This window comes from Xiphophorus hellerii, chromosome 5 (assembly GCF_003331165.1).
Source record: "Xiphophorus hellerii strain 12219 chromosome 5, Xiphophorus_hellerii-4.1, whole genome shotgun sequence".
In the NCBI taxonomy this organism is placed as follows: domain Eukaryota; kingdom Metazoa; phylum Chordata; class Actinopteri; order Cyprinodontiformes; family Poeciliidae; genus Xiphophorus; species Xiphophorus hellerii.
Window position 1 is genome coordinate 27729778 of NC_045676.1, and position 23418 is coordinate 27753195.

At 40.3% G+C, this 23418-nt stretch overlaps 1 protein-coding gene across 6 annotated transcripts; it reads left to right on the forward strand.

The window, feature by feature from the left end:
• Positions 1–1030: 1030 nt before the first annotated feature.
• LOC116720625 (uncharacterized) lies at positions 1031–22176 on the forward strand. 6 transcript variants are annotated; one of them, XM_032563991.1, is made up of 12 exons: positions 1031–1131; positions 12086–12144; positions 14902–15107; positions 15190–15304; positions 15397–15490; positions 16036–16123; positions 16977–17110; positions 18015–18216; positions 18431–18527; positions 18658–18724; positions 18876–18947; positions 19778–22176. In XM_032563991.1, the coding sequence occupies exons 3-12, from the start codon at positions 14933–14935 to the stop codon at positions 20750–20752; spliced, it is 2019 nt and encodes a 672-aa protein (XP_032419882.1). In that variant the 5' UTR covers positions 1031–1131; positions 12086–12144; positions 14902–14932; the 3' UTR covers positions 20753–22176. The 6 variants fall into 6 exon arrangements, with proteins under 6 accessions (XP_032419882.1, XP_032419881.1, XP_032419884.1 ...); XM_032563990.1 differs by lacking the exon at positions 1031–1131 and adding an exon at positions 5203–5502; XM_032563993.1 differs by lacking the exon at positions 1031–1131 and adding an exon at positions 5203–5502 and having other exon boundaries at positions 12089–12144.
• Positions 22177–23418: the final 1242 nt, after the last annotated feature.

The following is a 23418-nucleotide window of genomic DNA, read 5'->3' on the forward strand; positions in this document are numbered from 1 at the left end:
ACGCTGTGAAGCTCACAGGAAATTAACAGCATCCATCGCTATGACGAGAGAAGCGCCGAGCCGTTAATACTGATCCGATATTTGGAAGTGTGACCAACATGGACTGAATGACTTCATTCACTTCCTCCGCTGCCAGGGCCACGAAACTAGAGACTACAGTTCTAAAACTGCACAGAAAATCAACATCATCGTTCACAACATGTCCTTCTGTTCGCTGATTGACCCGTTTGAAATTCTGCTGGAGAAATCCACTTCAGAAATCCACTGTTTATTCACTGGAGGGAGATGAGGATCCACAGGAAATGCATTGGAAGGCTGGAAGTGGAAGGAAGCAGTAGAAAGTCTGTGAACGACTGGAGTTAAGCTAATCATGCACTACAATGAAGAACAATGCTGTGAATTTCTGTGGACTTTTGGTAAAAATATTCTGGATTTGATTAGCGACACACTATCATCTGTTCTCTCTTTTCGCCTCAAAGGTAACTTCCTTCACAGATTTGATTGTAGTCACATGAGAGGAGGCTCCTTACAGCCCAGCGCTGTAGTCATAAGTTTAAGATATAGGTTTAGATCTGCACCATTTATTTATTTATTTTTTTTTTTTGTAACCCCTCCAGGGGGTCTTTTTGTGGGCTCTAGTGTCCCTTTTCATGAAGTAGGCTGACAGGAAAAGGGGAGGGAGAGGGGGGAAGACATGCGGTAAATGTCGCCGGGTCCGGGAGTCGAACCCGCGACAGCCGCGTCGAGGACTTGAGGCCTCCAAATGTGGGTCGCGCTAACCCCTACGCCACCACGGCACGCCCCTGCACCATTTATTTTAATGGGAAACAAACATTAAAATTTGCCTCAATCATTCTTTCCCTGCATCATACTCCTAAAGCACTAAGGTTATAATTTTCCACATTAGAAAACTCGAGTTACTTAGAAACTGAGCCAACACAGACGATAAAACTTCACACTGCTTCAGAGAAAAACTCACTTCATTAAATACTCATAAGGAAGCGTGTGTGTGTTTCTCTTCCTTTTTTGGTTTTTCCTTTAAGGGACAGCAGTCTATGCTTCGAACGTCAGTCTGATGGAGCTACAGATACCAGCAGGGCCATGGGAGAGCAGGTGTTCCCTCTGTAACTGGTGAGTATCTCTTTCTGATTAACTTACATTTATCTTGGCTTGAACACTTGCACTGGGTTGATTGGGATTGGGACTCAGAATGCCTCCGTTTCGTCCACTTTGTCCGACACAAACCGACGTATTCTCACACAAGGTGGGCAAAATGATCGAAAGCTCTTTAAACAACTGGAAGAACGTCCGAGACGTGAAACAGGACCAGAGAGATGGCGCGTTGTTGGGTCGATGACCTGCTGGGCGCTCTTTGACACGCAGCGTGTTGGTGCTGAAACATTATTTGTAGCATTGTGCTACAGGTAGGTAGGTATCGAGTTACAAATATTGATTCACAACTTTTGCGCAATGCATAGGACTAGCCATAAGTTTAGGGATTACAAAACCTACTTGGAGAAATATGACAGGAAGAATGAGATTTACTCAAAAAGGGGATGTAAGAAAAAAAAAGCGTTATTGAGAAATGTTAAAAAAAGAGTGATGGTCAGCTGTGACACTGAACTTTCCCTTGACTTCCATTTCCTGTGGGTAGAATAGTTCCTCTTGTCACTTAGCTTAACTACAGCATTTTGTGTGTTTACTTATTATTTTGATAATAAATCCCTCAGGAAATCATATATTTTTAGATTGACATTATTTTGATTAAAATGATTGAGTTCTTTGGATATCTGTGGTGTAATTGCAACACTACCCACATGGGAGCAGCAATGTTTGAATCACACAGAGACGGATCCAGACTGTTTCATTACACATATTTACCATTGGCGTCTCGTCAAGGTGTGTAAGGCTGTTTTAATCTTTTAAAACATCACAGTATTCCTCTGTTTTGTCAAAGGCAAACAAAACAGTTGCAACTGGGGCAACAGGGAACTGTCACTAAGTAAAAGACAACATGCAGGAACTACAGATGTGAAAGTTCGGCAGAGTTTGTCTGTGGCTCACCAGGAAGCTGAAGTTGAACCCATTGTGGTACTTCAGAAACAGAAGCATCATGTGATCCAAGTTTTGCTTACAACCACTGACTCGTACCAAACTCTGCGGCCTTTAGGTTGGTTTTATGCATCGCAGTCAGAAGTTTGACTTGGTATTTTTAACATTTTCAAAAGAATAAGCAAACGATATTGAGGAGGTCGTCATGACATCATGGCTGAGCAGCGTTTAGCGAACGGGGTTGACATTTGGTGACCTACCAGTTATTCTAGAGATACAATCCTATGCTGTTGTTTTTTGTTGGTCTGCTTTATCGTTGGATGAACAGCTGAAACCAAATGTTTTACACAAATCTTTTTCTTTTCTTTTTCTCTGATGTTAGTTTTGGTCAATTGGTTTTTGTCCTTGGATTGGTCGCCAGTCCACTTTTGAAAATGTTTTAAAATGACTTCGAACGCGTTAAAAGCTAGATTAAAGTTTTAAAATGCACTCATAGATGTCACATTTTGGAGCAATGCATTGTGGGCTGATAAAAGTAAGACTGAGGTGTTTGGCCGTCATTAACATTATTACATCTGGAAGAATAAGAGGGAAAATTCACCCGTCTTCTCTGTGACTTATGGGAATTCCAGCATCATGTTTTTGGGAGTTTTGCACCAGGAGGGACTGGTGCACGTCTTAAAACTGTTGATATCATGATGAGGAAAAACACTTTTTCAAAGCCAGTGAAGCCAGTCAGTCCAGGTCAAACAACATTTGACCCAAGTCGTACAATTTAAAATGCACTTCTACCAAATGTTAAATATATTTATACATCTCTGAATTCAAAGAGTTTTAAGAAAATGAATCATAATTATATCAACCTTCACCATATGTCAACAGGAAGACTTTAGTCTCATTTAATATTTGGGAGATAAAAAAAACAGGTTGTGCATCTTTTTATAGAAATCATCTGAGCACTGATATATAGATCTAAATATTCTAGAAGTCAACAGCTTGACCCATGAAAAAACGCGTAATCCTGCGTTAGTCATTCTAGAAAAACAAAGCCTGCCTCAACAAAACAAAAAAAGGAGGGAAAAAAAAAGACGAATCCAAAAAGAGCTGAGGTAAAGGTCAGGTCCATTATCCCAGCAGGACTGATTGAGTCTCCATCTGTAAAAAAAAAAAAAAACAGATCAAAACAAACCCACTCTCCCAGGAAATAGAGATAAAATGCTAAAAGCAACAATCCTCTGTGGTTTTCAGCCTCTTCCATGTTCCTCAGGCCAGGTGGAGGAGCGAATGTTCAACAGTTTCATTAAGACTGGGTGACATGTTGCTGCTACGTTTTATTATGTCGTACATATGAAGGCTTTGCAACTTTATAAATTTGCTTTGTTGACGCCTTAAAATTAATTATGGGACAGATGAACACGATGCAACTTCTGCGGTCCATCAAAGTCTTTGAGATGTTCTAATGTAAACAGTGTGTCTTAGTTATTTCTCTATTTAAATTCTGAATTTAGACATATTCACTGCCATATTTAAAACGAACAAAAAAAGCAAATTTGTCAGATCTTTTAAATTCTGCAGAAGTTATTTTATTTTTAAAAAAACAATTATACTTTTCATTTAAAGCTGAAAGTCTGAAAGCATTTTGTTGACGTTCTGCTTCGAGGTCTGTCTGTTCTGTGGGAATCTAAGCGCTCTTGGGCTCCCCCTGCTGGAAACAGGGCTTATGTCAACTGTAAGACATGTTACCAGAAAACAACAAGTACCAGAAAAGTTACGATTTGTCAAATGGAGTCACAATTTACAAAAATAAATAAATAAATAAAGTTAAAATAAATAAAATAATTTTTATTCTTTCATATAATTCCTATTTCTCATGCAGAATCCGCTCACTTTTGAAGATTCTGCTTACAATATTAAGGCAAATGTGAAAAGAATAAGGTTCTTTAGAAATCTTGAACTGAAATATATCGTAATTTTCACACCCCAGTTGATGCTTAAGTTTAAAGTAACAGTCACAGCATAAACCGGGATGTTGCTTGTTAAAGTGCTTTAAGTTCCTGGGAGTCCACATCTCCGAGGACCTGACTTGGACGACCAGCTGCTCCAAACTCTTCATGAGGACCCTGAGGAAGAACCACCTGTCCTCAGAGATCCTCACGAACTTCTACCCCTGCACCATTGAGAGCATCCTCACCAACTGTATTACAGCTTGGTACGGGAACTGCTCTGTCTCCGACCGGCAGGCGCTGCAGAGGGTGGTGAAAACTGCCCAGTATATCGCCGGGGCACCGCTCCCTGCCATCAAGGATATCTACAGGAAGCGATGTTTGAAAAGGGCCGGGAAAATCACAAAGGTCTCCACTCACCCAGCACACACACTCTTTTCCCTCCTGCCCTCTGGGAGGCGTTACAGAAGCCTACGGACCAGAACCACCAGGCACCGGAACAGCTTCTTTCCCACAGCTGTCACGCTTTTGAACGCCTCCTGACATAAAACATAAACTATAAGGACTGTACTCCCCTATCCTCTCATACAACAATAACACATGGACTATCCTCACACACACACACATCACAGACTGTTTTCTTCACACACACATACAACCTGTAAATTTTATCTGCCATTATTTATCTATAATCCATTCCCTAACATTCTTGTATATTCTGTATAATCTGTACAATCTGTGCATATAGCTCCCATATTTATATTTATATTTATACACAATATCTATATCTCTTTGCTATAACCCCTTATAGTCCATACATACACAGTCTTGTACATCCGTAAATAAATATTTATATCTCGTAGAGCACGTCTGGATAGATGCAAACTACATCTCGTTGCTTGTACTTGTGACAGTGCAATGACAATAAAGTTCAATTCTATTCTATTCTATTCTATTGTAAAAACACTTTGGTGGATGATCTGTGTGTAATCATCACAGGCCGCTCGTCTTCAGGTCACCAGGTTTGCTGTTTTCTTTGCCTCTCCTGAACATTTAAACCAAGTGTTTTAAAACTCTTTAAAATTCTACAACAATTAAGAAATCAGTCTCTGAGAGCTGAAAATGTCACCATGGCTGCATTAAATCGTCATACGGTAAGCAAAACGCAGCAGTTTCCAGAAAGGCAGGCTCGCCTTCCTTCAGCTTGGAGATAAAGTGCTGTGTAAAAAAGGAAACGGAAAAAAAAACAAAAAAAACAAAAAAAAAAAAACACCATGGGGTTTTCACCCTGCCGTTTCGTATTGCAGATCACACAGTTACTATCAACGAAACCACACGCCGCAGTCCAGCCGCAGCTTTGTTGTCAGAGCTTTACGTACGTTTCCCCCAACGTCACTTTAGAGAGGGAGAGCGAGAAACATGAAAACTACAGATTAGTCACTTTGAGTTCAGGAGGTAAGAAGCGATCAGAAAAGCTGAGAACTCTCTACTGAACAGCGCTGGGAAGGTAGGCTGCTTTTCTGGCTGATTTTGGTGAACCGGTATTGATTTGAAGCCATCGGTTTTTGATTGACTCTGGCGGGAAGTCATGTCGCCTCAGTCTCGATATCCTGATGCAGACCCCGATAAAATCGAGTGTCTGGAGAAAAAAACAACAGCGCGGGTTCCACTGGTGTCTTTTTCTGATAAGTGAGATAAAACTGTCATATTGTGATAACAGCTTGGCAACATTAAGCAATCGTGAAAGCCTTTTTCTTTAGCTTTTGTTGTGGGACTCTCCTAAAGTTGTTAAATAAAATGATTTTTAAAAAGAAAAAAAGTATTTTAATGTACTGATGAAACGTCTCCATTTAAGCCACACATGGGGTAAACGTGGAACCATGTGAGGTTTTTAAAACAAACATTTCAGTCGTGGTAAACGCTCGCAAACATTTAATTCTGTACCTTTTGACTGTATGTTTTTTTTTTTTATAGTGAAATGAAAAATCTAAAGAGAAAAGGGAAAGTTTTTGCCTCTTTGAAATGTGTGGTAAATGCAGGAAACGTGTAGAAAGTGCAACAAGACAGAGAAATGACGCCAACAGTTGAGGAGGTGGGCAGCGACGGAGTCAAACGTCTCAGAGTATCCAAAGGTCGTAAAGGTGGTAACATGACCACGTGTTGTTGTTTTTGTATTATTCCAACGTAAACAAACATTTAACCCACTGGCACAGTCAGGGGATTCAAATTTTCATTGGACGAGAACCAATGAGGGAACGATTTAAATCCAGCCACAAGCCCACGCCTTTCTTCCACTGAGCCGTGGCACGCTGTCTGCTGCCGGGGTTCACATCGCTCACTCCCACATGTCACATCCTGCCGTCGCGCCAGCTTCTCCTTCCATCCACCCACTTTCGCTCAGTTATGAAAAAAAAAAGCCATAAATCGTCATCCACAACCAGAAACGGAGGAAACAGAGTCACCTTTGCTTTGCAAATTCTTGGCTGAGGAAACTAGATAAGATGGGACTGATTTAAAAGTGAACTCAGCTCAGTTGAAATGCCCGATTTTTGATGAGACCAGGGCCGGATTTGCAACGATGTGGGGCTCTGGGCTGGATCCAGTTGTGGTGCCCCGTCCTCTAAAAAATACATATATATTTTTCTACTAATTCAAATTACAGTTCATTAACAGGTAATCATATACACCAACGTGTATGAACTGATGTATGGTAGGTTTAATATGTTCCCTGTCCAACAGCTCCATGTTGTTCCCAAAGAAATTGACTAAAACTTTATAATTTTCAAATATCCTGAAATTCTTTTTCTTTATAAAATCCCAAAATATTGAGGCAACTCACCGGGAAAGTTCAGTTTCAGTAATCGTACCGTTTCTATATTTTCTATAAATATCAGATAACTGTATTAACTCTACCGTAATGTATATATAATCTTGTGGACTTATTTTATACCCTTCTCCTGATTGATACCTTCTTCAATGTGATCACATTACCCATTGTAACTTCTCTGTGGACCGGAGCAAAAGTTAAACGATGCAAATGGCAAGATAATTATAGGACAGCTGGAGCTAACTGTAGGATTATCAGGTTGTGTGTAAGCAATGTGAGGCGTTTAGCCCAAAAGACTGAAGGCTGGAACTAAACCTACGGCTGTTTTCACCCCTGACAGGCCGGTAGGATCAGTTGGATTGGGGACCAAAATAGCAACATTTGTTACATTTTCAGCTGGTGTGATTCGCATTTGCATAGTACTTTGTCAAATGAACCAAACCCTTTGACAAACCTGTTCCCTCCCCTTGCCTGTGGTGGCGCTGCACCAAGAACCATTGATGAAGATGATATGAAAGACACGGAGCGCAACCTCCTCCTTCGCCAAATGTGAACAAAAATGGAGCAGTTGTAAGATTTCTCCTTTGTCTTTGCTAAAAGACTGAGCCACTTTACCTGCTAGCGTTAGACTCTCACATTTGTTTTGGTTGTATTTACCCAGAATCCCCTGCGCTTTAGTCCGCCTCCTCCTTTTGGAGCGGTCTCCGGTCTGCTTGCGTCGCCACCGGAGTTCACGTCAACCGAACGGAGAGCTAGGCTGTTAGGAGGACCAGAGTTCGATTGCGTGTTCACACCTCCACAAACGAGGGCTGGTGTGACACCCTGGGGGTGTGAACGCACCCCAAAGGGTTCGTTCACACAAGTCCCGCTTAGTCCGCTTTAATCAAACTATCAGGTGTGAAAACACCCTAAATGTGCTTCAACTAAGTCCAATATGAAGACCATGTACAGTTTCACACTGTTTTACTGCTAAACTGACCAGTTATTAGAGGAGGAGAGTTTGGGAGTGATTTATAATGTTCTCTAGTTTTTTAGACTTGGAGTTTCATCAAAGGTATGTTCACTTTTTGAGCCACTGCGTTTCATAAGAGCTGCACTCACTGGTTCTCTATTTTTTTGCAATGCCACCAAAATAGGCCACTCACTTGGCCTATTTTGTGCTCAAACTCTCCACCTTTCTTCTTCTACTGCACAACTTTAGTGCAAAACACCAATCACCTTTATGGAATCTACTTTTCCAAGAATACAAAAACAGCGACATTTATCAGTAAAGAAACGGACAGGCCTCCACCTTTAGTTCAGTCAGATGAAAGATTTGCACAACTACAATATGCCTTCTTTAAACGCCTCACTTGAAAATAAAAAACAAAAAACCCTGCACTTTCTCTGCTAGATTATTACATTATTATAGATTATTACATTATTACAAGTTACCAGTCAATAAAAAAATTATAGATCAGGACATGACCAAAAGAGTTTTTCTTTTCTTCTTCTTTTATTTCTTGTCAGAAACAAAAGTAGATTTCCGGGAAGAAAAAGAGGTTAGGAAGTGGGTTTTTCTTTTCTCTACTTTCTGTAGTTTGTGGTTGTTTTCTTGCTTGGGTCTCTATAAAAACAGAGTGGAAAAAAAAAAAGAGTCTGCATTTTCAGTTTTTCTGTTGGACCTGATCAGGGGAAGTCCAAATGTCAGAGGAAGACAGAACCAGAACATGAATGTAGATTATTTTTTAAAGCTGTAGGCACAGTTTTAAGTGGATCCCTAACAAGTGAGATAAGACAGTTTTAATCTGATTATTCTATTAAAATTGTCGTGTTTCCAAACATGCTGCTGCTGTTCTGTACATGTGTTTTAAGGTTAGATGAAGTGAGTCACTCAAATTTCCAAATATGACTCATTGCACAAAACTAGGCTCTTAATCTCACTCTGTGGCTTTTGTGCAGAAGCATAACTTTGATCTGGACGCGACGCTTCGGGCACGGTGTGTTCAGCATGAGATGAAAGGCTGAAAATGTTTGCAGATTTTCAATCTCAGTCGAGCCATGAATCCATTCAGGCCTGAGTTCACAGAAGACTCAGTGACTCGGCAGCAGAGTTATGTAGCAACATTACTTTAGCAACTTTAGAAATACTCTATTTCTACAATGCTGTACTTTTTTTCTTTTCCTCGAGTCATTTTATCATGAATTATTGCTACTCTGACTTGAGAGTAACATTTCTGGATACTCTGCCCATGTTGACTAACTTCACAGAATGAAGAACAAAGTTGTTTTAACCAGAAATCCACACATTTTTCTTAAAGTTTCATGCTGGAAAAAAAAAATTGACTTGGAAAAATGTTGACGTTTGCCTGATTTTGTTATTTTGTAATCACCTTACCTATGAGAATTATTTTCATTTTGGTCTTTGAAATACCTAAAGTTCCAAAAAGCTTTACATTTTTGTCCATCTGATGATGTAGTTTTACTTTTTTATTTTTTTTTTAAGTCGCCTGTTTTACCAAATCCCTTCTATACTCTCACTTGAGTAATTTCTTAGATGGTTACTTTTTACTTTACCTCATCAGTAAATGGTTGATAATTTATCTGCATTCTGACACTAATATAAATCAAAGGAAATCCCATTATTCAGCTGTGGCCTATTATGTTGTTGTCTAGTAATGCAAACAGGTTAGGTGACATCAAACCGAACCAACTGGGTCATTATTAGCCTGGTAAACACCAGCCCCTTGTTCTAAGCTTCACTTCATGCGAAGGCTGTCGGCCATTGATAAACATTTGCTTCCTGGTGGCTTGGACTCTGTTGAAGTATTGAACTTTACCCAGTCGCCAGCATTTGCAGACGCTAATGCTAACTCAATATTTGTAAGAGTGACCAACACGGACTGAACGGCTTCGTTCACTTCCTCCACTGGCGTTGCTAAAACTACGATTCTGAAACGGTGCGGAAAATCGGCGTCGTCGTTCACAACCTCTCCTTCTGTTTGCCGATAGAAATTCTACTGGAGGAATCCAGGCCAATGGGAGAAATCCCAGACACAGAAGTTAAGGGAGATGAGAGTCGAGCAGAACTGCTGGTTCATTATACTGTCAGTGTTTCAAATGATCTTTCTGTTCCAAAGTGGGGGAAAAAAATTGGTCTGAAAGAAGCAAAGTAAATCATAAAGAGTCATTTTGGCTTGGGATATTTTTGTGTAAAAGCAAAGAGCTGTTAGTTAAGGTAAAGGTTATAGGTGGTAGCTGAAGGTCACCAACCTGATCGGAAAATCTGACTAAACGAGAAGAGTGCAATTTCTTTTCACAGTAACCATTAAATATTACTAAAATATCCGCTTCTTCTTTTCTTGTTACTGATAACACGCCCAAGCAAAAAATACACATTACACTTTATTTTTCTTTTGCCTCTCTTTTCGGTAAACTATACGACTTCTAAAAAAGTCCCGCCGTCTAATCAGATTAGAATTGTTTACAGGGGTGGAGGTGCCGTTGAGCAGGATGTGCACCTGACAGAAATAGTGGAGCACTTTCTGGTTTTTACAAAAACACTCTGACCTTTAATTAAACCGCACAAACAGGTGACCGGAGAAGGTGAGAACCCCTGCGCACGGAAATGAAAGAACACGCCCAGCGCTTTGCAGAAATAATTCAAATAACAACACTAATAATAAAAAAAAGAGGCAGTCATTAATTGTTCCATTTATTAGTTCAGGGGGGAAAAACAATAACATTGTACCAAAGACTTTCATGTTCTATTGGGATTGCGTTCTGACTGGTTAAAAAAAAAAAGAAAAAGTTTTTAAAAATGTCTGCATTAGCACAATTGACTGAGAATCCGCTCCAGCTGTTGCTCCTGTTGCTGTTGTTGTGCAGAGACGTTTGCGGGTGGTGGGGGGTGAGGGGGGGCTCTGGTGTGCTTCCTGGTCGCTTTGCATTAGACTGCAACAGCCGCAGACCACAAATCCTACGTGAACCCACACATGCTTCTCTTTTCGTCCTGTTTGTGACTCACTTCGAATGCTCCTGTGATTCTGATGCAGAAGCTTGAGAGCGGCCGGGTTCAGTTGGATTGTTTGAAACCGTCGACTGTTGCTCGGCAATCGAGTAAAAGTGCGTAGCAGGATGCGAGGGAGTCGGGGGGGTGGGGGGGTGGGGGGGGGGGGTTGGGGGGAGCGTGCCATAATCTGATGCATATTTTGCAATTTGAAATTTCGCATCAAGAATTTCACACACTGACCATGTTCACAGCTTGTTTCTTCCTGTGTTGCCAGGTTCAGGTGCTACGGAGCCCTGCAGGGTACTACGGAGTACCTTAGCGAGGTACCACGGAGTACCTTAGCGAGGTACCACGGAGTACCTTAGCGAGGTACCACGGAGTACCTTAGCGAGGTACCACGGAGTATCACGGAGTACCTTAGCGAGGTACCACGGAGTACCTTAGCGAGGTACCACGGAGTACCTTAGCGAGGTACCACGGAGTACTTTAGCGAGGTACTACGGAGTACTTTAGCCAGGTACCACGGAGTACCTTAGCAAGGTACTACAGAATACCTTAGCGAGGTACCACGGAGTACTTTAGCGAGGTACCACAGAGTACTTTAGCGAGGTACCACGGAGTACCTTAGCCAGGTACCACGGAGTACCTTAGCGAGGTACCACGGAGTACCTTAGCGAGGTACCACAGAGTACTTTAGCGAGGTACCACGGAGTACCTTAGCCAGGTACCACGGAGTACCTTAGCGAGGTACCACGGAGTACCTTAGCGAGGTACCACGGAGTACCTTAGCGAGGTACCACGGAGTACCTTAGCGAGGTACCACGGACTACCTTAGCGAGGTACTACGGAGTACCTTAGCCAGGTACCACGGAGTACCTTAGCGAGGTACTACGGAGTACCACTCTCTTTAACTGCAATATATTACTTTCGTGGGGGAACGCAGAAGACATTTTTAACCTCCATTTCCCCTAGGGGGCTCCTTAAGGTCCACAGCAGGTGTTGTTATAGAAAATCCCTGCTCATCACAGGAAGAGACGACGAGCAAAACATTACTGCAGAAACTAGATTTCTTACCATCAGAGGACGTTATTTGAAACGCAGAAAGAATTGACTTAAACTGAGAAAACACGTCCTTTGTTAATGAGGCAGCACTTCTCAGTAGTGATCTGCCACTAGTTCAGAAGTTAGTTTCTGTGTTATCAGTTTATCTGCGATTCTGAGTGAGATTCATACTGAGAAAAAAAAAAAACCTTGTCTGACGCTGTTTCACAGCAGGTGGGAGGACATAAATTGAGGAACTTGAAGAAGACGCCGAGCTGCTTCGCAGACAGGTAAGGTGCTAAAGGTTTCTCATCTCCGCTCATGTTTATGTTCTTCTAAAAAAAGATGATGTATGACTTATTGTTCTCAGTTTTGAAAGAGGTATTACTTTCTATCATCAGAGAAACACAAGTACAACCAAACACTGATGCTCCTGTGGCCTGTCACAACAAGTGGTTCAGGCAGGAGAGACTTTTTATTTTTTATTAAAGCAAAGTTATTACTGATAAATTTAAGTTTTCTACAATGGAAAATATTAAGCATAACACAAAGTATTTGACTTTTAGCAACCGTGTTTTCTCCTTTCTCTTAAATTTCGTGGTAAATATCAACGGACTGAGAGCACAAATCTGCTTTTAATGATTAAACCTCCCTTGAACCAGCAGGCATTTTTAAAGAGACAGCGACACAAATCCTGAGAATAGGAAGAATCTTTTTCTTTATTTTTGGGTTCAAACTCTTTTGAACCCAAAGGAATTAATTTGCAAACTCTTTATTTGATTAATTTGAAAAAATTGTTATGTTTCGCATCTACAGTGATTTAAGCTCCCATTTTATACGAAAACTGAGTTATTGTTTAATTTGAGTTACTGTATGCTGAGCTTATTGTTGAGCAGTGTAAAAACAAATGCTGGAATTTTGTTTTTGTAGTTTAAAAAAATAAAATAAAATTCTGACTTCTCCATTTTGGCCCAAAATCAATCAATCAATCAAATTTTATTTGTATAGCACATTTCAGCAGCAAGGCATTTCAAAGTGCTTTACATCATTATGTTAGAACGCCGCTGAGTTAGAGGACGTTTGAAGTTCACAAGTAAATTCAGACAGAGGAAAGATATCCAACACCTTTTTGCCATCAAAACTATTCTCATTAGCGATCCTTCAGAAGTTCGAAAATGACTTTCTGTCTTGTTAATCTTATCTGCGGTTGGTGTGTGTGAGAGATATGAACCGAGAAGGAGAAAAAAGTCGTGTGACGCTCTTTCGCTGCAGGTGGGAGGAAATAACTTGAGGAATTAAAAGCAGACCTTCAACTTCTCGTCTCCACTCAAGAGTTTTGCTCTTCTGAAAAGAAAAGATTTATCACATGTCGCGAGGTTAAGAGAAGAAAGAGCAGACTTTCTGAAATGTGGGAGTACTTTCTTGTAGAGGACATGTTGTGAGGAGATTTGCATACGAGACATTTCTTAGGAAATGTTTTACCAAAGGTTTTTCGGTTAGAACATCTTAGCCTGTGTACCTGTACACCCACATCTCCAGACACTGTGGGAGACTGTTTTGATCATTCAGCTGTGGAACAACTCGGGCAATGATTATTAAAACAGTCTTAGCTATATATAGTTTTTTACCACTTCTAGTACGTTCTAAGTACTTTTATTTAAGTTTTTACTTTGGATTTTCATCGTTCACTCTTTTCCCCTTTCACATTTGCACACAACCGACTTTGTGCAAATGACAAGTCTTTTGTTTGGCATTTTTGCTGATTGTGAAAACATTTAGCACACTTAGCTTCCCCTAAATAAATATTGTCATATGAATTCTAAAGCCCTAGTTTTCTTGGCTGCTTTGTAAACATTAAACTGAATAAAGTTCAACACCATTCATAGCGGTACTTCTATTTTGGAAGAGGTTTTGACGGAGCCATTCCGTTTCCTCTCCTCACATTTTCTTCGTTTTTTTTGTTCCCCAATAAAGTTTTTGTCAAACAAGAAACATACAGGAAAAATACAAAAACAGCAGAAAACAATACAAAAACATAAATACAATATCTAAGGACATTATAGATCATGTAAATGATTTTAAACTTAAATTAGTAATCGAGGATTGTGGTCTTATAAGGGCAGATATAATTTGAAAGGAAGTTAGCGCATTAGCTTCTGCTAAATATCGCGTTGTTCCAGTTCTTCACCGTTTGTGGCACTAATGTTTATGATTAATGCGTTAAGGTTAATGCAACTATCCTTTCAGTCTGCCACTGAATCTCCTCAGTTAGCTAGTAGACATTTAAAGCAGCATGAAGACCAAGGGAAAGGTCAGGGAGTATCTCAACCTTGTATGTAACATTTATAACAATATTTTTTTTTACATATTTGTTAAAACTATCATGACAGTTTAGAATGAGACAGATAACCTGTAAAGAAAAAAAATAATCAAGCTCCTCCACTTTCTAGTGTGGCCAACTGAAGAAATGCACCTGTCAAAAACAACCAATCAGAGGCAGGAGGAAGGTCTTAGTGCTGTCAATCAAGCTTGTGTACGCGCTGCTAAATGTGCTAATGATGGCGAAACACTTACCATTACAGAAAAACCGTTTATCTGCCGTCATCTCTGAGCCGTGTAGCTCTGTCGTTAGCACTGGGAGGAGGAGGAGTTGGATTGTTTTCACAGATTATCTGTCTCATGCTGTACTGTAACGACACAGTGACAGTTTTAACAAATATGTGAAAGACGTATTTTTTTAAACGTTACCTGCTGCAGCTTTAAATCTACTGGTTTACTCAAATAATGGTGTCGTGTTTGTCGAGTGTAATATGTGAAGTTGTAAGACAGCGCACTGCGATGCGCCGTGAAACACGGTGAAATGATCTGAACTGCGGTTGAGTTCAGGACTCATAAGGCTGGTTTTACCTGAAGTTAGAGGAAAAACTCCTGCTCACATGCTGACCATTTCCTAACCCTTTCTTTGTATTTCAGTACGTGTGTTCAGTAAATTGGTGTTAAAAAGAGTAAAACTTCTTTTTTTTTTTCCTTCCATTTATCAACTACAGGATGAGAAGAACAACAGCTGGAAAGTGACTGATGCCCTCAAGCCTTCTGGTCACACATGTTGGAAATCCAGCCATCCCAGCGGTTCATATCTCAAAGACAATAACTTGTGAAAAAATGGCGACCACTAGGACAGGACTCTTTCTTTTCCTTGTACTTTGTATCTGCAGTGCTAGAGCTGATAAATGCTCCATCCTTCATCCAAAGAGTGAGTCATTTAACTCGATATTTGACGAATATCTGAAATGATTCTTTTTCCGTTAATTAAATGCCCACATTCTTGTACATAGATCTCACTTGCTACAATGACTACAACGATTCTATGACCTGTGTGTGGGACAGCTCTCATGTCCGCCGTCTTACAGACGATGTGTGCACAATACATGCAGAAAATCATATTGCCAAGTAAGAGCAACAGCAGTTCCCCCCTCCGCCACATGAAATGCTTTTAAGTAACGCTTGAGACAAATAATTAACAAAGGTTTTTCTCTTTTAACCAGGCCCTACAAGGCTTTCTGTGAGCTAAAGTCCATTGATGCCTCAAACCCAGCTTTAAAAAGCTGCTCAATGAAATTCTCGAAGCCCTACATTGTGAGTATACAACATTGTTCTTTGGAGAAGCGGGTTCAAGTTGGCAATTTCTGCTTCTGAAAAAGCTTTATATCTTAACTATATCTCAAATAAAGCAAACGTCTAAACTAACCCTCAGGACTTTTCTACCGTTTCATGTTTAGTCTCAACTTCATTTTGTCAGGGATCAGCTGTTCAGTTTTACAGAAGCATAGAGGTGCCACTCAGGCTGACCAAAAACAGACATTTCATGAAGACTGAATTAGTCTGAAGTGACATATCTTCACTGTTATTGCACCTTGTGTTGTTAAAAAGTGAGACCCAGATGATTTAACAGATGTATTTCTATTTTTTCCCCCCTATTTTAATCCATTGCTTGAACCCTTTACTCAAATGATAATGTCTGTATTTGACGAGAAAGAAAAAGGGAAAATGTTTCATTTTCAAAATTTCAGCATTTTTCCATCATGTAGGAATGGCCAACAAAACGTATTGCTTCTGAAAATGTTTAAAGTGGTCATGAATGCGTTCTGAAAGTAAAAATAATTTTATTTATTCATTTTCAGTTCATGACATTTCATAACCTATCCCTTACTGTGAGATGCATGCCGTCTGAACATTGTGAAGCCATTTACCAAATGCCAGCGCATAACAGTGAGTATAAACTAAGCACACTAAAACAAATAATCTAAAAAAGTGCTGGGTAGTTGTATATTTGGCTATTTTTTTGTGGGGGTCAGGGGGGGGCAATTTTCAGTTGCAGGTTGAAAATCTAAAGTGACAATCATAAAAGTATAAAACTGTCGGTGATCTGCTCACAGGAGTGCGGTTAATCCTTTTCAGAAGCCGTTTCTTCAATCGTAAGCCGCTGATCGCTGGTGTGTTTTTAACACACACCAGCTGAAATCACAGCTTTGTCTCGGTCTGGTTAAAGTCGCTGCTGCCACAAGCATAACAAGTTGGGTTCTTTTTATCAAGTCAGAGCTTCAAAAGGACACATCTGTAGGTGTAACAGTAGCTAAACTGATAACCATTAACTTAAAAAAAAAATACAGCTGTTCTCAAGAAGTCTCTGTTATAAATCACCTAAATTTTACAGTCAATCATTTCCATGTCTATTGGAACAAAAGGAAAAAATATATATATACTGTAGGTGTCCCGCATAAAAAACACAAAGCACATAGTTTACAACTAAGTAACACAAAATGACAAAAAATAAATCCAGGCACTATTCTGTAAGACATTTCATTGTAGACATTTTGTACAGAGGAACTGTTGGAGCCACCATCCATAGGTAGCCACCGATTTCTTTTTCTAATAGCCATGTAGTAAAGAAATGAAGAAACTCTCATAATTAAAAAACCCAATAAGACGATTTGGCCTATTTGGTTGTAATGTGACAAATCTGAAAAAGTTCAATGAGGAGTAAAAGGATTTTTGCCGGGAACCGCGTGTTTTATCTTTGTGCATTATCTGACAGCTAACAGCTGAATGTTGGACTTTGCAGTAAAGTTGAACCCACCAGGACAACCTAATGTAAACCAGACCATTGTGACCTGGACCTCTCAAGTTGAAGAACACTTGAGAATTACCACGTTCTACTCTCAACTACAGTGGAAGCAAAAGGATAAGTCGTGGACTGTAAGTAAATATTTTAATATATTATAATAAAGGCTCCCACGTAGTTCACCCAAACAGTCACGCGGTTGCAGACCGTTTGTATTCGGACAAACTCTTCCTCAAAAGTATCTATGTCTGTTATGGATACAAAAACCGGACAGTGAAGCGAATAATCAGCATTGCTGTCCGGACGCATCTCCACATGAAACAAACCTCTGACCAATAATACAACACGTCGCTCAGAGCTCTGTGGACCCCAGCCTGGCGTCGGACGCCTCTCTGGAGACAAAAGGGCTTCATTTTACTGATGAGAAAGATGCACATTTTTGTGATGCGTCTACGGCAACAGCTGCGCTTCCATTACAAATGTGCGCAAAACATTGTCGATGTTCCACTAATGTCGAAAAAACACAACTTCACGCTTGCCGTGTTTCCATTGCGTGAGAAACGCAATTAAAATCACACGTGACTCTGTTCACGGGATAATTCATAAAATTTTTTTTTTTAAAAACGACCGCGCCATGATCCTCAAACTTCTTCATATCTCTTCCTCATGGTTTGCTCCAGTGGCAACGAGATCACGTTACCCCTGCGATGCGAAAAAAACCCCAAAAACATTTCCATTGCAGTTTTGCAAAACAAACCAACGTTTGTACGGCTGAAAAACTTTCTCTTCCTGCTACCAAAACTTTTTACAAAATAACAGGTTTTTTTTTCTAAATTAGTGTGTTTGCATGAAGTGAATTAATTTTCGAAATGTCAAATTGCTCAATCATATGGTCAATGTAAGCGCGGTAGACGGTAACGGTAGACTGTTCAAATGAGAGACCGGAAAACTACCAGCCTGCTGACCGTGTGTTCGCTGACCGTGTGTTCGCTGACCGTGTGTTCGCTGACCGTGTGTTCGCTGTTTTTTTCTTGTCAGGATCCAAACATTCTGAGTAAAACCGTCCAGTGTTCAAGGGACTGTAAGGCTCATCTGGATCCCAGTTTGTTCACACGAGATGAGACTTATGAAGCTCGTGCTCGCGTGCTGTTCCAGGAGTCATATTTATTGGGAACCTGGAGTGACTGGGGCCCCACGAGGTCATGGGTGTCACAAGTGGGAACATCGAAACTGACCCCAGGTAAAATGTTAGCAAACTTGAACAAAGGTTTTGTTGAACCCATTTTGTTGATGACAATAATAATGGAAAACAGGAAGGTTGAAGATCAACTTTCTCAAACTGAACATAAAAACGGCGCATCAATCTCAAACCCAATGCACTTTCCTTTACAGAACCTCTACAGCAGACTTTGTAAGCATGTCTCTCAACTAACGCGACCTTCTGTGTTTTTCAGAGCCGGATGTGGCCGTTTCCACCAGGGGCGTTTTGACCCTGGCAGGGTTGGGTCTTTTGCTCGCCGGCGTAGGCCTTTGTATGCGCAAAAAACAACTGTGAGAAACTAAGCGTGTTTTCCAAAAACAGTTTTGTCAGATTTGCGATGTGTTATGTTAAGGGTTTGACCCCCATTGGGCGTCAGCCATCTTTGGCTTCGGTTCATGATGGAGTTTTTAATTGTTTCAGGATCTACGTAGTGGAAAGCTTTAAAGGCGGACGAATACCGGACCCTGGGAAATCTGAAATCTTCCAGGTAATCAAGTTGATTTCTCGTAATTCTGTTTCTCTTGTTTATTTAGTGGAATGCACTTAAAACAATATTTAGTTTATGAAAAATCTTGCAAAGCAATGTTTTAAATTGTCACATTTTTTTTATGCTAACCAGCTTTATGTTTTCGGCACAGGACTGGTATTCTCTGAACTCGAAAGGTCAAGAAGTTATTCCTGCTTCAATGCCCGAAAAATCTGGAGTCCAAGTGAGTGTTTAGGTTTTTTTCTGGTTGTTGATCTCAATACTTTCGAGTAATTGCTGTTAAAAAGGTTCCTGAAAAGATTATATATTTGTGACACAATACTGAAATGGGAAAGCTTACAAAGTGTTTAACATTCAAGACATCAGTGAAGGAAAAGGAGCGGGAAAATGAAAAAAACAAACATCTGAGATATTACATATCCTATTTATTTTCATATAAACGTCCTAAAAAGTCTTTTTAAAGAGTTTTACAACAAAACGTTTCAAACAGAGAGTGGAGATGGAACGATAGGAAGAGAGAGTGATTGTACAGCAGTGATGACTAAAAGTTTACTACATAATTTTGTCAAGTTTTACTGCATAACAGAGGTGGTTGTACCATACAAGTAAATCTCAACAATTTATTATTGAAATATTCTTGTTTGAGTATTTCAAGAAGTGACGGTGGGTTATGTTCCAGGTGCTGTTTTAAGCAAACTTTCCCATTAAATAAAAGTGATTTCAGCCTACAGTCCTCCTTGCTCTTTATCTGCCCATATTAATGAAGAGTGGAGTGGAAGGAAAAAAGTTGTAAAAAAAATAAAATATAATCCACCAGATTTACTCTCACAAGCGGAGCATTATGGCTCTTGCCTCTAGACCTGCAGAAAGAGCGAAAAGGTAAAACCACAGCAACATCATGTGTAGTGTGAGGTCCAAGTCAATACAGGACGTATTTAGTGGCAACCGTGCTCCGACGTAGCGCTTGGTGACATTTAAACTCGTATAAAACAGCTGCTTTCTTTGGTCCCATCCACTGAATTATCCCCCCATCTTCATTTGTTTTTTCCGCAGACGTGGCTAAGCTCCCACTTCACCGGGGAATGCGTTCAGTCTTTCTTGAGCTCGGTGGATATTGTCTCCTACGAAGTAACCTCCACTGTGGACGCCATGAAGTTCTGCAGACCAGAAGCAAAAGCGATGCCAGAAGGCAACAGCTACGACTCCAGCTGCTCCAGCTTCTCCAACCCCAGCTACTCTGAGCTCTGCTCTTCTGACTGCGTTCCCGCCAAGAAGCTGCAGCCCTGCGCGCCCGACGCCCCTTACAAGCCGGCCGGCGGCCGAGGCGAAGAACGGGACGCCGAACGGGACAGCGAAGCCGAGGCGAAAAAAGAACTGGAAATGGTCAAGTTGCTTTTTATGGGCGATGATAAACAGAAGGCAGTGATCATTTCAGACTACGAGAAGGTAGAAAAGCAGCAGTTGCAGCAGCAGGCCGAGAGGCTCAGGCTCCACAGTGTAGATTCGGGGATGTGCAGCTGTGAAGAAGTCAGTCAGGAGAGCATGGAAGGAGACAGCATCAATACGGCCGACGGACACGATGAAGGGACGAAGGAAGGAAAACAGGAAGACGAGAAAGGCGAGGGAGGGAACGCGACAAAACTAGATTTCCAGATGTTTGGCAGCAGTGGGAACGTTTTGGGCAAAAACTCTATCCAGATTTGTTTAGATTACAAGCAAATCCCGAGGCTCCGACCTGAAAGCCCCGCGCCTCCGTGCCAGGATTCAGGCGTTAGCATGATAGCGGAGGAGAGCGAGGAACAGGAAGGCAGTGCAGAGGACGATGACAAACCCTCCGAAACAACCTGCTTCCTTTTCCCACCTCATCCTCCCAGGGCCCTGCCACAGCACCCTTTAAGCACCACTCTGAGTTCGTTTTTACCGCCTCTCCACGGTAACGACATCCTGAAGCAGATTGCTCTGTCAGGTAGCATGCTGAGGCAGCCCTGCAACGACGGCTACATGCCGGCGAAGCAGAGAGAGAGCTGATAACGACAGCGGGTCTTATGTCGCAGTGGGACAGCACTCATTGCTCCAGCAGAGGGCGGTGCTCTTAATGAATGTATTTTCTCCGTTTTTATACCAGCTTATTTATCAATATGAGATACGAGGCTCAACATGAGACTTAATCGACATGCTATTTGTACGAGAAATGCTTTTCCTTGTAACTATGGATACTGCTTTGTTGTGCGCCTGAAAAACCTACGTTACTATGGGTGCACAATATTTTATTACATTAAAGCCACAGAACGTCACTTTTGAAAAGCATTTTTTACACGTTTGCTAAAACTGCCGCTATGTTAGGACAACATGATATAAAACAGACAATCAGTGGTCAAATCGAGCTCCTCTGGTAGAGACTCTTCTTCGTTGCAGAATGCTACTGGTTAGTTAGCATGACCACCGATGATGGCGGACAAACAGTTTATGTGTCACGATGAGTTGTTTCTCCGCCATTAGCACATATCACGAGATTGATTGACAACGCTAGGAACCTCCTCCTGGCTCTGATTGGTTGGTTTACACAAAGAGCAGTGCATTTTTTCTAGATAATTAAGAATTTATCTTTTTACAGATTATCTGTCTCACACTATATTATCGCCACATAGTAGCAGTTTTTACAAATTTGGGAAAAAAAACTTTTTTTTTTTACTGTGAAGGTAAAAAAAAACTGAAATTGGTCCACTGGATCAATTATGGTTTCTGTGCAAACCAAATCATTAAAAGATATTCTTTTAGTACTATATCTTCAGTACAGTGGTCATAGTGGGGGGGCAGGTCCAGTTCTGCTGGGGCTCTGGTCCCTTTGTTCCCCCGTCTTGAGCCGCCCATGATGAGGTCAACTTCCCTTTACACAAGTCACAAATGTATTTTTATTACAGCGACTCTATTGTGTAGTTTTGAATAGCATGCTTTTATAGATTTTTTTTACAATTTTTTTTACAAAAGATATCGTAACTTTTTCAGGTGATCACTTTTCTTTTGTTCTTTCTTTCTTGCTTTTTTTTTGTTCTTGTCAAAATGAACAGAAATGTATTTCCTGCTTACTTGTTTATCTAAGCAACATTTAATAACATAATTCCTACGTGCAACAATGTCTCTGTTTCACATGTGAATGGCAGCTTCATGACGTCTGATGAGTGAAAAAATATTTTTGAACATTCATGACGGCTTTTTTTAAAAAAAAAAAATAAACTATTTACTTATTAAGATCTGAGTTTGGTAAAAGTGACGGAAATTGTTTTATCTGATAATGACACCCACACTGATCAGATGACATATTGGCAGCTGATATATTTTCCAATACTTGACCTTATTTATTTGCTATCCAGACGTAGCTGTGCTATTTTTGACATTAACGTACATTAAAATGCATTTTAATATATGTATTAAAATAAAAACAGAAAAGAGTTCTGTGTTTTGTCTTGCTTTTTTTTTTTTTTTTTTTTACGTAAGACTTGGATGGATTTAAGGAAAAATATTTCCAGAGTAAAATATTTTAAATATAAATCTCTTTTTAGTGGAGAAAAGGCTTATTTCTCCCTGGTTGTGCTTTTTAACCATTTGACTTTTCAAACAGTGATGCCTCAGATTCACCGTGACATGCTCAGTACTAATTTTACCGGCTGAATATGATTATTTTGCTGTTATTAATGAAACAAAAACATTTCCTGAAGACATTTTGACAGAGTCAGACGCTTGTTTCGCTTGAAGACAAGCCCAACGGAGAGTTTTGACCAAAAACCATGAAACCTACAACAACGAAAAGCACATTTTCTAATAAAAGCATAAAAATGATGTGGCAAAAGTTACATCTGCAGTCCCAGTAATATCCTAGGAATACATTTTGGAGAGATTTCCATAATGTATCTGATTTGTAACTGTGGCAGTACAACAGTGAACTTGAAGATGTGAAAATATAAAATAAAAATTGCTCCAGGCGTGGTGGACGTCCACAATCAAATTGTTGTCGCAGTTGTGCTTATTGCACCACATCCTGCCCTTCGTGTGTAATTTTTCACCACAAATTCAGAAAACGTGCCGGGGGGAAAACGGCAGCAGAAACCAGCAGGAAGTAGAACGACGGCAAAAGGATTTTTAGCAGAAATCAAAACCAGACGACGCTTCGAGGAGAGAAGGAAAACCAGTGAGATATGCCCCAGTTTTAGAAGAAAACAGAAAAAAAGAAACACGCCATGCCACATTCTGAGGGGATGTTTAGTTTTCACCCATGCAAAAAGCCTTCCAGAAAGTATATAAGTGGTTGGGTTCAAATCGATGACTGAAAAGCCGCGTCCTGTGGCGGCGTTTCCTGGTAATGAGGCGTGAGGTAATGAGGTCTTATCTGTTGGGAAGATTAGGTGTGAAGAACATTTTTATTTTATTTTTTTTTTAATGATTTCACCCTATCACTAAATCAAAGAGCAAAGCTTGTAGATTTTCCGAAACAGATAAGCTAGTTAAAAAAAAAAAAAAAAAAAAAAGTTTCAAATGTGTTCAAAGGATTTCCTGAATGACAACAAGGAGCTAAGCACACGTCAGTAGTTGATTATTCGGTCTTACAGGGTTATTCTTGCAAAAGAGGGATAATAGAAATATGGTGATATGATAAGAGCAGCCATTTTGCAAAAAACACATTATTTTAAAAATGTATA